The sequence below is a fragment of the Brachyhypopomus gauderio genome, chromosome 3, assembly GCF_052324685.1.
Source record: "Brachyhypopomus gauderio isolate BG-103 chromosome 3, BGAUD_0.2, whole genome shotgun sequence".
In the NCBI taxonomy this organism is placed as follows: Eukaryota; Metazoa; Chordata; class Actinopteri; order Gymnotiformes; family Hypopomidae; genus Brachyhypopomus; species Brachyhypopomus gauderio.
This window is the reverse complement of record NC_135213.1, coordinates 35720610-35734651: the sequence shown is the minus strand read 5'-3', so window position 1 is coordinate 35734651 and position 14042 is coordinate 35720610. Positions and strand designations below refer to the sequence as shown.

The window sequence follows — 14042 nt, the reverse complement described above, 5'->3', positions numbered from 1 at the left end:
ACAAGCTATTACTAATGACCATTTCTTCTTATTTCATCTAGTGAACCAAATAACCATCCATCCAAGCTCTGAACCTAGTAGCCATCCATAGTACTTCTGACCAGTAAGCACTACACATCATCCATCCATCCATCCATCCATCCATCCATCCATCCATCCATCCATCCGAAGACTTGCTGCAGTACCTGTGCCGATGAACAGCACACTGTAGGGTCTCTGATCCAGCGCGATCACTCGGTCCACGGCCAGCCGGGTGTAGTTGACTCCCTTGGTGAGCAGCAGGGGGCGTGATTCTGCCCTCAGGTCCATCAGAGGGTGCATCTTGGCAAAATTGAGCGAGGAGTCAGGCAGCAACAGAGAGCTGTTGTAGCCTTTCTCACGGTCAAAGTTGGTGATACACTGCAGAGACGCCAGTAGAGAGAGAGAGAGGGAGGGAGAAATAGAGAGAGAGAAGGAGAGAGAGAAGGAGAGAGAAACAGGAAAAGGATATTTGTTTTTCAGCTGTACTCTGTAATATAACTGTAATCAGAAATAATCTGATAACGTAACTACATGTCAACAGATCTGTTTGGGACGTTGCACACTAGACAAGATCTGTGTTTTCAGGTCATGCAGAAACCCATGAACCTCGCAGTCCAAACCAGCGTCTAATCGTTGTTGTTTTTAAAAGTCATGTTATCAAACTCTTATGCTTTTCGCTGCTAATGCTCTGGACCACTCATTGAGTTGTTGGTGGAGTTTGCTGAATCATGGTCGAGCTTACCGCTCCAGGTCGGGGTGTGGGCACCTGCCCTGTGAACCGGACCCATTTCTGAGAAGACTCCCTGTAGTCTTTGTACGGCCCCTCAAACACGTTCTTCACCGCCCCAATCTGATACTGGCAAACAGCGGAGACATCCACATCACCCCTGAGAGAGAGGGAGGGAGAGAGAGTGAGAGTGAGGGAGAGATTGAAGGAGAGAGACAGAGGTGAAGAGGGAGACAGAGAGAGGGAGAGAGAGGGATAAGTGGTAGAGAGGGGGAGAGAGGGGAGATAGGTGAGGGGAAGGGAGAGAGAGAGAGAGAGAAAGAGAGAGGGAGCAGGAGATTTAGCTGCTTTGAAGGATCGGTCTTTGCAGGTTGCTGAATTACAATTTCAGTGTCACCGTCATCATAATTACAAATCAACGTTTCCTACAGTGGGGAGGCGCGACTGGGTGTCTGGCACTGACAAACACTTATAAACAGAGGACAGAGCGACTTTCACAAGGGAAGAGAGAGAGAGAGAGAGAGAGAGAGAGAGAGAGAGAGAGAGAGAGCAGGGGGAATAGAGACATAAAGCCAGTAAAAGCCAGAGAAAGAAAGAGAGAAAGAGGGATATACAGTACAAAGGGCTGGCTGTTTGCCAGCAGAGGGAGTGTGACCCCAGCAGGCGTGACTCACCACTGGGCATGGAAGACCCCGTAGAAGGTGGCTCCTCGCCAGTCAGACCCAGGCAACGTGAACACTGCCTGCAGGTTGTTGAAGGTAATGTGGCGCTCTGGAATGGAGCATACCAACCGAGCCTTCTGGAAGGTAGTCCACTTCTTCTGCAGGGTCCGAGTGCCCCCAAGATCCCCCTGATGGTACAATCCGCACACAGGACTGAGAATACTGGAGAGAAAAGTCTGTAAGGCTGGATTTACTCAAGACCCCTGAGAACTCTAGAGTGGTATTAGAAATATAGAGAGGTATGAGAACTCTAGAGAGGTATGAGAGTATTAATGAGCAGTGTGAGCAAACTCTGCATGAACACTATGTATAACAGAAAACTTTGTTTACAACAGTATGAGAACTCTTTAGAACAGTATGAGAACTCTCTAGAGCTGTATGAGAACTCTCTAGAACAGTATGAGAACTCTCTAGAGCTGTATGAGAACTCTCTAGAGCTGTATGAGAACTCTCTAGAACAGTATGAGAACTCTCTAGAGCTGTATGAGAACTCTCTAGAGCTGTATGAGAACTCTCTAGAACAGTATGAGAACTCTCTAACTCTCTGTAAACAGAAGCATGACTCTCTCATGCACTGTTGTCCATATGTGTTTTTTTGTGACTGTGCTAAAGCCATATTGGAGGTTTTAGTATAATCTGGACAAATGTTTTTAAAGAGAAAAGGGCTGTGTTCGTGTGTACGTGCATTTTGTGTGTGTGTGTGTGTGTGTGTCCATCCTCACCTTACACACACGTGCCACGCGGGCAACTGTCAGATCTCCATCACAGTCGAGTTCTACTGCTTTCTCGCTGAAGAAGAAGTAGATCTTGTCATCGTCTCCTTCATGGCTGTTCCTGCTCTCCCTCACCAGAGCCGAGCCGACAAAATGAGGTTCTGATTGGAGCAGCAGACGACGGACACGAGGGACACGGGGGACACGGGGGACGGCAGGGACACGAAGAACAAGGACGAGTAAGGAAAAGAACCAGAACAAATGATCCAGAAGGAAGACAGAAAGAAAGGATGAGGGAATAAAGAGAGAGATGAAGAAAGAAGAGAATGAGATGAACACAAAAGGGAAAGAAGAGAAAAACGGGCAGTTAGAAATGATATGGGCACATGATCCCTGGAAGACCTCTCTCCTCTGCTGCACTAAAGCTCCGCCCCCACTACGCCCGAGCCGGCCAATCAGCACCATCAGAGTGCCTTGCTAAGCTCAGTCAGGTGTGGTAGGTCTGGATGGGGGCTAAGCTTTACAAATTCACCTGGAGGAGGGTAATAAAAGTGTGCGTGTGTGTGTGTGTGTGTGTGTGTGTGTGTGTGTGTGTAAGTGTGTGTGGTCATCTTCAGTTGCTTTTCAGTGAGAATGTTCTGTAGCTAGGTCAGCGATATTCCAGAGATACAGACTGGAGGGTTAGTGTTAGTGAGATGATAACTCATTGCAGTCATTATCGATACCTGCACAGGTGTGTCACCTTTTTATCTGATTAACATATTTTAACATGAAGGGATTGGAAACTCTGCAAGGTCGAACAGATATTTCTAAGTCGTTCTAAGGCCTGAACAGCATTTCTAGTGTGTGATTGTGTGTGTATGTGTGTAGGAATGTGTGAGTGTATATATGTGTATGTGTGATATATATGCAGAAAGGGCATCTGCGTTATGTACTGCTTGCCACTGACGTATGTGTGTGTGTGTGTGTGTGTGTGTGTGTGTATGTGTGTGTGTGTTTGATTCGCTGTTACCGTTAAGCCAAGCTGGCAGAAATTCACTCCTTATGCTGTAGTGCTGCTGTCCCAGATTGCGTAGAATAACTGGCTCTGTGCCCAAGAAGTTATGCAGGGTGGCAGAGTACAGCTCCTTATCTACAACACAGAGGAGAGGTTAGAGAACACACACACACACACACACACACACACACACACACACACACACACACACACACATACATATAAATAGAGGGAAGCATGTACAGATGAAGTCCGCAAGGCTTCCAGAGACACAGGAACATTTTGGACAGATGTCCTCCTGACATGCACACACCCACACACCCACACACACACACACACACACACACACACACACACACACACACACACACACATACCCACACCCACACACACACACACACACACACACACACACACACACACACACATACCCACACACACACACACACACACACACACACACATACAGACACACACACACACACACACACACACACACACACACCCACACACCCACACACATACCCACACCCACACACACACACACACACACCCACCCACATACACACACACATACAGACACACACATACAGACACACACACACACATACCCACACCCACCCACACACACACACACACACACACACACACACCCACCCACATACACACACACACACACACACACCCACCCACATACACACACACATACAGACACACACACACACACACACACATACACACACACGCACGTGCACACACACACACACACACACACACACACACACACACACACACACACACACACACACATACAGACACACACACGTGCACACACTCACCTACGATGAGACCAGTGTGTCCTTTGGCTGGGTCGTAGGGGCATTTGCCTTTACCGTCCTCCAGGGCGGCGCTGTTCAGTGTGAAATGGTCTGAGTTCTGTTATACAGGAAAAGAAGAGTCACAATTACGCGATGATGGCAAACCTAGCGGAATGACTCAAATCACTAATTACTCAAATCACCAAATTATTCTAATGACAGAATTAATCAAATTACTTTAGTCTTAGAGTTTGCATTACTCAAAAATGAGACAGCCCTGTTCTGCAGGAAGATGTGTGTAATGTTCCAGTTCTCTGTCCATCTGATTCTCTCTGTTCTCTCCACCAAGACTGTATGATTCTCTCTGTTCTCTCACTTCATTTGCATATAAAGTATAATGGCTATCATCCCCTGTTCTTTCTTTAATGTTTTTTTGACTGACAGATGAACACCAGCCTACCTACACGTTCTTGTTATTCAAAACATGAATCATGCCTGAGGCACACAGACACACACACACACACACACACACACACACACACACACACACATACACAAATGTTCACTCGCACACAGATGCACTCACTCACACACACACCCACACACACACACGTGCATGTATATGACCACACATTCACACACACACACAAACACACACACACAAACGCGCACACACAAACGCGTACACACAAATGCGCGCACGCACACACACACACACACACACACACACATCGTTTGATCCTCACTAATATGATCCTATCACTCTCCTCTGTGTGCTGTGATAACACCTTCTCATCTGCATTAGATACATTTCACTCTGCCACCCAGCAAAAAGCTCACAGGGAGGGAGAGACAGAGAGATGGAGAGATAGAGAGAGTCAGAGAGATAAAGAGAGTCAGAGAGATGGAGAGATAGAGAGAATCAGAGAGAAGGAGAGATAGAGAGTCAGAGAGATAGAGACAGAGAGAGTCAGAGAGATAGAGAGAGTCAGAGAGGTAGAGAGAATCAGAGAGATTGAGAGATAGAGAGAATCAGAGAGATGGAGAGATTGAGAGAGTCAGAGAGATGGAGAGATAGAGAGAGTCAGAGAGATGGAGAGTCAGAGAGATGGAGAGTCTGAGAGATGGAGAGTCAGAGAGATAGAGACAGAGAGAGTCAGAGAGATGGAGAGATACAGAGTCAGAGAGATGGAGACAGAGAGAGTCAGAGATGGAGAGATAGAGGGTCAGAGAGAGGAAGAGATAGAGAGAGAGTCAGAGAGATAAATAGATAGAGAGTCAGAGAGATGGAGAGTCAGAGATGGAGACAGAGATAATTAGAGAGATGGAGAGATAGCGAGAGTCAGAGAGATGGAGAGATAGAGAGTCAGAGAGATGGAGACAGAGAGAGTCAGAGATGGATAAACAGAGAAGGTCAGAGAGATGGAGAGATAGAGAGGGAGTCAGAGAGATGGAGAGATAGAGAGTCAGAGAGATGGAGACAGAGAGAGTCAGAGATGGAGAGATAGAGGGTCAGAGAGAGGAAGAGATAGAGAGAGAGTCAGAGTCGGACAGACTGCAGCTTCAGTGTCATGCTGCCCAGGAGAGCAGACTGATCTGAGGTCAGTGTGGAGGCACAGTGTGAAACACTCACAATGTACGTGCACCGGGGCTGAAAGGCGTAGGTCCCACACGTGTACAGGTGGGTGTGGTTGTAGCTCTGCAGGAAGCGGATGTAGTTGAAGCACTCCGTCTGTACAGGGAGAGAGAGTGAGTGAGCCACTGCAGTCTGGTGCACCTCCCACCTCCTCCAGGAGGATCCCATCACCCTTCACCTCCTCTAGGAGACTCCCATCACCTCTCACCTCCTCCAGGAGACTCCCATCACCTCTCACCTCCTCTAGGAGACTCCCATCACCTCTCACCTTCTCTATGAGGCTCCCATCACCCCTCACCTCCTCTAGGAGACTCCCATCACCTCTCACCTCCTCTAGGAGACTCCCATCACCTCTCACCTCCTCTATGAGGCTCCCATCACCCCTCACCTCCTCTAGGAGACTCACATCACCCCTCACCTCCTCTAGGAGACTCCCATCACCTCTCGCCTCCTCTAGGAGACTCCCATCACCTCTCACCTCCTCTAGGAGACTCCCATCACCTCTCACCTTCTCTATGAGGCTCCCATCACCCCTCACCTCCTCTAGGAGACTCCCATCACCTCTCACCTCCTCTAGGAGACTCACATCACCCCTCACCTCCTCTAGGAGACTCACATCACCCCTCACCTCCTCTAGGAGACTCCCATCACCTCTCACCTTCTCTATGAGGCTCCCATCACCCCTCACCTCCTCTAGGAGACTCCCATCACCTCTCACCTCCTCTAGGAGACTCCCATCACCTCTCACCTCCTCTATGAGGCTCCCATCACCCCTCACCTCCTCTAGGAGACTCACATCACCCCTCACCTCCTCTAGGAGACTCCCATCACCTCTCGCCTCCTCTAGGAGACTCCCATCACCTCTCACCTCCTCTAGGAGACTCCCATCACCTCTCACCTCCTCTAGGAGACTCCCATCACCTCTCACCTCCTCTAGGAGACTCCCATTGTGCTGTTGTCATTTACCCTTCATGCTCAGCAATCATTTCATTCTAATAACATGTTGGTGGTTAGGTTCAAAAATGCAGAAAATAAGCAAAAGAGGACAGAGAGAGAGAGAGAGAGAGAGAAATGAGAGGATGAGAACAGAAAAAAGCACATTTTTGATGTACTGTAGAGAGTGGATGGAAAGACATTGGTGGTGATGATGAGAGCAGTGGTGATGGTGGTTGTGTTGGTGATAGTGACAGTGGTGGAGCTGTTGGTGATGGTGGTGATAGTGGTCGTGGTGTTGGTGGTGACAGTAAAAGTGGTGTTATTGGTGGCGGTGGTGGTGGTGGAGGTGTTGGTAGTGTTATTGGTGGTGGTGGAGGTGTTGGAGGTGTTGGTAGTGTTATTGGTGGTGGTGGAGGTGTTGGAGGTGGTGGTGGTGTTGGTGGTGATGGTGGAGGTGTTGGTGGTGGAGTTGTTGGTGATGGTGGAGGTGTTGGTGGTGATGGTGGATGTGTTGGTGGTGTTATTGGTGGTGGTGGAGGTGTTGGAGGTGGTGGTGGTGTTGGTGGTGATGGTGGAGGTGTTGGTGGTGATGGTGGTGGTGGAAGTGTTGGTAGTGTTATTGGTGGTGGTGGAGGTGTTGGTGGTGATGGTGGAGGTGTTGGTGGTGGTGGAGGTGTTGGTGGTGGAGTTGTTGGTGATGGTGGAGGTGTTGGTGGTGATGGTGGTGGTGGATGTGTTGGTGGTGTTGGTGGTGGTGGAGTTGTTGGTGATGGTGGTGGTGTTGGAGGTGTTGGTGGTGGTGGAGGTGTTGGTGGTGATGGTGGTGGTGGTGGTGGAGGTGTTGGTGGTGATGGAGGTGTTGATGATGGTGGTGATGGTGGAGGTGTTGGTGGTGATGGTGGTGGTGGTGGTGGAGGTGTTGGTGGTGGTGATGGTGGTGGTGGAGGTGTTGATGATGGTGGTGGTGGTGGAGGTGTTGGTGGTGATGGTGGTGGTGATGGTGGTGGAGGTGGTGATGGTGGTGGAGGTGTTGGTGGTGGAGGTGTTGATGATGATGGTGGTGGTGGAGGTGTTGATGATGGTGGTGATGGTGGAGGTGTTGGTGGTGATGGTGGTGGTGATGGTGGTGGTGGAGGTGTTGATGGTGTTGGTGGTGGTGATGGTGGTGGTGGAGGTGTTGATGATGGTGGTGGTGGTGGAGGTGTTGGTGGTAATGGTGGTGGTGGAGGTGTTGATGATGGTGGTGATGGTGGAGGTGTTGGTGGTGATGGAGGTGTTGATGATGGTGGTGGTGGAGGCGTTGGTGGTGATGGTGGTGGTAATGGTGGTGGTGGAGGTGTTGATGATGGTGGTGATGGTGGAGGTGTTGGTGGTGGTGGTGGTGGAGGTATTGGTGGTGATGGTGGTGGAGGTGTTGATGGTGGTGATGGTGGAGGTGTTGGTGGTGATGGTGGTGGTGATGGTGGTGATGGAGGTGTTGATGATGGTGGTGATGGTGGAGGTGTTGGTGGTGATGGTGGTGGTGTTGGTGGTGATGGTGGTGGAGGTGTTGATGATGGTGGTGATGGTGGAGGTGTTGGTGGTGATGGTGGAGGTGTTGGTGGTGATGGTGGTGGTGTTGGTGGTGATGGTGGTGGAGGTGTTGATGATGGTGGTGATGGTGGAGGTGTTGGTGGTGATGGTGGAGGTGTTGGTGGTGATGGTGGTGGTGTTGGTGGTGGTGGTGATGGTGGTGGTGGAGGTGTTGATGATGGTGGTGGTGGTGGAGGTGTTGGTGGTGATGGTGGTGGTGGAGGTGTTGATGATGGTGGTGATGGTGGAGGTGTTGGTGGTGGTGGTGGTGGTGGTGATGGTGGTGGTGGAGGTGTTGGTGGTGATGGAGGTGTTGATGATGGTGGTGATGGTGGAGGGGTTGGTGGTGATGGTGGTGGTGTTGATGATGGTGGTGATGGTGGTGGTGGAGGTGTTGATGATGGTGGTGATGGTGGAGGTGTTGGTGGTGGTGATGGTGGTGGTGGAGGTGTTGATGATGGTGGTGGTGGTGGAGGTGTTGGTGGTGATGGTGATGGTGGAGGTGTTGATGGTGATGGTGGAGGTGTTGGTGGTGATGGTGATGGTGGAGGTGTTGGTGGTGATGGTGGTGGTGGTGGTGGAGGTGTTGGTGGTGGTGGAGGTGTTGGTGATGGTGGTGATGGTGGAGGTGTTGGTGGTGATGGTGGAGGTGTTGATGATGGTGGTGATGGTGGAGGTGTTGGTGGTGATGGTGGTGATGGTGGTGGTGGTGGTGGAGGTGTTGGTGGTGGTGATGGTGGAGGTGTTGATGATGGAGGTGTTGGTGGTGATGGTGGTGGTGGTGGTGGAGGTGTTGGTGGTGATGGTGGTGGTGATGGTGATGGTGGAGGTGTTGATGATGGTGGTGGTGGAGGTGTTGGTGGTGATGGTGGTGGTGGAGGTGTTGGTGGTGATGGTGGAGGTGTTGGTGGTGGTGGAGGTGTTGATGATGGTGGTGATGGTGGAGGTGTTGGTGGTGATGGTGGTGGTGGAGTTGTTGGTGTTGGTGGTGATGGTGGTGGTGTTGATGATGATGGTGATGGTGGAGGTGTTGGTGATGGTGGAGGTGTTGGTGGTGATGGTGGAGGTGTTGGTGGTGGTGGAGTTGTTGGTGTTGGTGGTGATGGTGGAGGTGTTGGTGGTGATGATGGTGGTGGTGGTGGAGGTGTTGGTGGTGGTGGAGGTGTTGATGATGGTGGTGATGGTGGAGGTGTTGGTGGTGATGGTGATGGTGGTGGTGTTGGTGGTGATGATGGTGGTGGTGGTGGTGGAGGTGTTGATAATGGTGGTGATGGTGGTGGTGTTGGTGGTGATGGTGGAGGTGTTGGTGGTGATGGTGGTGGTGGTGATGGTGGTGGTGATGGTGATGATGGTGGTGATGGTGGAGGTGTTGGTGATGGTGGTGGTGATGGTGGTGATGGTGGAGGTGTTGGTGGTGATGGTGGTGGTGGTGATGGTGGTGGTGATGGTGATGATGGTGGTGATGGTGGAGGTGTTGGTGGTGATGGTGGTGGTGGTGGTGGTGATGGTGGTGGTGATGGTGGTGGTGGAGGTGTTGATGATGGTGGTGATGGTGGAGGTGTTGGTGGTGATGGTGGTGGTGATGGTGGTGGTGGAGGTGTTGGTGGTGATGGTGGTGGAGGTGTTGGTGGTGATGGTGGAGGTGTTGGTGGTGGAGGTGTTGGTGGTGATGGTGGTGGTGGAGGTGTTGATGATGGTGGTGATGGTGGAGGTGTTGATGATGGTGGAGGTGATGGTGGTGGAGGTGTTGATGATGGTGGTGATGGTGGTGGTGATGGTGGAGGTGTTGATGATGGTGGTGATGGTGGAGGTGTTGGTGGTGATGGAGGTGTTGGTGATGGTGGAGGTGTTGGTGGTGGTGGTGGTGGAGGTGTTGGTGATGGTGGTGGAGGTGTTGGTGGAGGTGTTGGTGATGGTGGTGATGGTGGAGGTGTTGGTGGTGATGGTGGAGGTGTTGATGATGGTGGTGATGGTGGAGGTGTTGGTGATGGTGGTGATGGTGGAGGTGTTGGTGATGGTGATGGTGGTGATGGTGGAGGTGTTGATGATGGTGGTGATGGTGGAGGTGTTGGTGGTGATGGTGGAGGTGTTGGTGGTGGTGATGGTGGTGGTGGTGGAGGTGTTGGTGGTGGTGGAGGTGTTGATGATGGTGGTGATGGTGGAGGTGTTGGTGGTGATGGTGATGGTGGTGGTGTTGGTGGTGATGATGGTGGTGGTGGTGGTGGAGGTGTTGATAATGGTGGTGATGGTGGTGGTGTTGGTGGTGATGGTGGAGGTGTTGGTGGTGATGGTGGTGGTGGTGATGGTGGTGGTGATGGTGATGATGGTGGTGATGGTGGAGGTGTTGGTGATGGTGGTGGTGATGGTGGTGATGGTGGAGGTGTTGGTGGTGATGGTGGTGGTGGTGATGGTGGTGGTGATGATGGTGGTGATGGTGGAGGTGTTGGTGGTGATGGTGGTGGTGGTGATGGTGGTGGTGATGGTGGTGGTGGAGGTGTTGATGATGGTGGTGATGGTGGAGGTGTTGGTGGTGATGGTGGTGGTGATGGTGGTGGTGTTGGTGGTGATGGTGGTGGAGGTGTTGGTGGTGATGGTGGTGGTGGAGGTGTTGGTGGTGGAGGTGTTGGTGGTGATGGTGGTGGTGGAGGTGTTGATGATGGTGTTGATGGTGGAGGTGTTGATGATGGTGGAGGTGATGGTGGTGGAGGTGTTGATGATGGTGGTGATGGTGGTGGTGATGGTGGTGGTGGAGGTGTTGATGATGGTGGTGATGGTGGAGGTGTTGGTGGTGATGGAGGTGTTGGTGATGGTGGAGGTGGAGGTGTTGGTGGTGGTGGTGGTGGAGGTGTTGGTGATGGTGGTGATGGTGGAGGTGTTGGTGATGGTGGTGATGGTGGAGGTGTTGGTGATGGTGGTGATGGTGGAGGTGTTGGTGGAGGTGTTGGTGGTGATGGTGGAGGTGTTGATGATGGTGGTGATGGTGGAGGTGTTGGTGATGGTGGTGATGGTGGAGGTGTTGGTGATGTGGTGATGGTGGAGGTGTTGATGATGGTGGTGATGGTGGAGGTGTTGGTGGTGATGGTGGTGATGGTGGAGGTGTTGGTGGTGGTGGTGGTGGAGGTGTTGATGATGGTGGTGATGGTGGAGGTGTTGGTGGTGATGGTGGTGGTGGTGGAGGTGTTGATGGTGGAGGTGTTGGTGGTGATGGTGGTGATGGTGGTGATGGTGGAGGTGTTGGTGGTGATGGTGGTGGTGGTGGTGGAGGTGTTGATGATGGTGGTGATGGTGGAGGTGATGATGGTGGTGATGGTGGAGGTGTTGGTGGTGATGGTGATGCCAGCTGCTATGAGCTGCTACCTGATTGTTCTTGCCCCTTTCAGCACATTCTCGTTTCTTCTCCAGAGGGGCAGGCCAGTCGATCTGAGAGTGGAGAGGTGGAGAGGTGGAGAGACAGAGAGATGGAGAGATAGAGAAGTAGAGAGGTGGAGAAATATAGAGATAGAGAGATAGAGAAGTAGAGAGGTAGAGAGATGGAGAGATAGAGAGGTGGAGAGATAGAGAGATGGAGAGATAGAGAAGTAGAGAGGTGGAGAAATATAGAGATAGAGAGATAGAGAAGTAGAGAGGTAGAGAGATGGAGAGATAGAGAGGTGGAGAGATAGAGAGATGGAGAGATAGAGAAGTAGAGAGGTAGAGAGATAGAGAGGTGGAGAGATAGAGAGATGGAGAGATAGAGAAGTAGAGAGATGGAGAGATAGAGGTAGAGAGGTGGAGAGGTACACAGAAGAGAAAGAAAAAGGTAGAATGAGAGAAATACTTTTGAGATCCTTATTAAAGAGAAGTTTGAGACTTCATAAATCTTTGTTTTAGCGTGACAGAAATTCTCCTAATCCTCACCGATCTCCACAGAACAGGACACACAGCGCTGCTGCGTAAACTCCAGGAGGAGTACAGTGGAGGTGAGCGAGGGTAGGAGTGAAGTGGGTTTGGTGTGAGAATGCACTCTACTGCTAAAAATCCTGCCCTCCACAACGACCTCTGAAACTGTAATTTGCTGCAAATAGAACACTAAAAGCTTTGTGATAATTTCTATATGCCTGTCATTTTGGAGTAATAAAGCAGTAAATGGTGCCGTCTGTCTATCCGCATGAAGGACTAAAGAGTTGAGGACAGAGCAGAGAGGAGGAACTGCACTGGGGGGGGCGGGCGGGGCAGCCTGGGGGCAGGAAGGAGGTCTGGGGGCAGCCGCTGGGGTACCTGGGGTCGCAGCTGTCGGCTGATGTTGTTGGGGTCGAGGGCAAACAGTGTCTCCCTCGCGCCCACGTAGAGAACCCGCTCGTGCTCAGACAGAGACAGCATAGAGTAGTTCCACACACCGACAGCCTGGAACCTCGCCATGCTGTCTATGACATCTACCAAGAGAGAGGGAGGGAGAGAGAGGGGGAGGGAGAGAGAGAGGGGGGGAAGATGGCATTATTTTTAAACTCTTTTATGATATTAAGAAAAAAGAAACAGGTTTATATAACTCTTTTAAAGAAAAGCTACACAATTTAAAGATGTATTAATTTATTTTATTCTCATCAACTGACCAGCAAACAACACAGCAACAGTCTGCACATCACACTCAAGCCCAGGTGTGTCGCAGGTGTGTGTGGACAGGCCTGAGACCTGAAGACTGTTTATTATACCACCTAGCCCATGCAAAAGTGAACCTTTAAGATGGCAAACAGTGTCAAACAAATCTTCATGGCGTAGTGTCCAGGGGTGTCAGCAATATAAGTAAGAAGAAAACACAATCATGTATTTGGAATGAAAATAAGAAGAAGGAGAGAGAGAGTGTGGGAGAGGTGGAGAGAGACAAAACATATAGAGGAGAAATGAAGAAAGCACAGAGCGAGTAACCCCCACATCCCCCACAGTGACTGATGTGGAAAAACTGAAATTATTACTGGGGGAAATCTAGAAAACCTCGAAGATCTAGAAACTGTAGATTTAGCAGGGCGATTTGGCAACCTAGGTATTTTATTCCGTCATGCCATTAAACACATTTGATTTGATTTGAGAGAGAGAGACAGAGCGAGAGAGTGAGAGAGAGAGAGAGAGAGAGAGAGAGAGAGAGAGAGAGAGAGAGAGAGAGAGAGAGAGAGAGAGAGAGAGAGAGAGAGAGAGAGAGTGAGTGACCACTGCTTCATCATTCAGGGACAAAGAAAGAACAAGAATGTGATAACGGGAACCATCAAGCGACGGCGTGAAACCGGCTCTGCTAGCTGAAAAAAGGTCATATTCATCTCCGGGGTAACCCGTGCACTTCACAGGAAATGATTCTCCAGCGTGATTTATATGTGTCATGTGATCTGAAAAAAGAGAGAAAGAAAGAAACGAAGAAAGACACAGTGGGGGGAAAACAGGAAAAAAGTGAAGGAAAAGGTTTGAACTGAAAGAGACTGTAGTTGCATTAGAATAAACCAGCCATGCAGGAGAAAAGGAGAAATGGAGTGAGGGACAGGAGAGAAAGAGAGAGAGAGAAGAGAGACAGTGAACAGACTAGAGGGAGAGAGAGAGGTAGATAGAGAAAGAGGGTGGAAGAGACAGAGAGAAAAAGAGTGTGTCTGTGAGAGAGAAGGAGAGAGCAGACTACCCTTGGGAATGAAAGAGAACATCTGTTAGGTAGGACAGAGTTACACACACACACAAACACACACACACCACTGAATAACTGCTAGCTAACTTAACATTTCTTTGCATTCACGCATGCACACATACACACACATACCACTGAATAACTGCAAGCTAACTTAACATTTCCAAACACACACACACACACACACACACACACACACACACACACACACACACAAAGGTCTGGCTGAGGCTATCACATGAAAGGAATATCCAGAGAA

General features: G+C 50.3%; 1 protein-coding gene across 1 annotated transcript in view; it reads right to left on the bottom strand.

Annotated features, from left to right (window-relative positions):
* sema4c (sema domain, immunoglobulin domain (Ig), transmembrane domain (TM) and short cytoplasmic domain, (semaphorin) 4C) overlaps window positions 1–14042 on the bottom strand; it is a 63394-nt gene that overhangs the window by 6910 nt on the left and 42442 nt on the right. The window contains exons 3-11 of the mRNA XM_076997918.1: window positions 12400–12554; window positions 11500–11562; window positions 5632–5730; window positions 4020–4116; window positions 3196–3315; window positions 2193–2344; window positions 1423–1598; window positions 764–908; window positions 186–399 (exon numbers count right to left, since the gene is read on the bottom strand). Of these exons, the coding sequence (XP_076854033.1) occupies window positions 186–399; window positions 764–908; window positions 1423–1598; window positions 2193–2344; window positions 3196–3315; window positions 4020–4116; window positions 5632–5730; window positions 11500–11562; window positions 12400–12554 (1221 nt within the window). The remainder of the gene's footprint in view (window positions 1–185; window positions 400–763; window positions 909–1422; window positions 1599–2192; window positions 2345–3195; window positions 3316–4019; window positions 4117–5631; window positions 5731–11499; window positions 11563–12399; window positions 12555–14042) is intronic.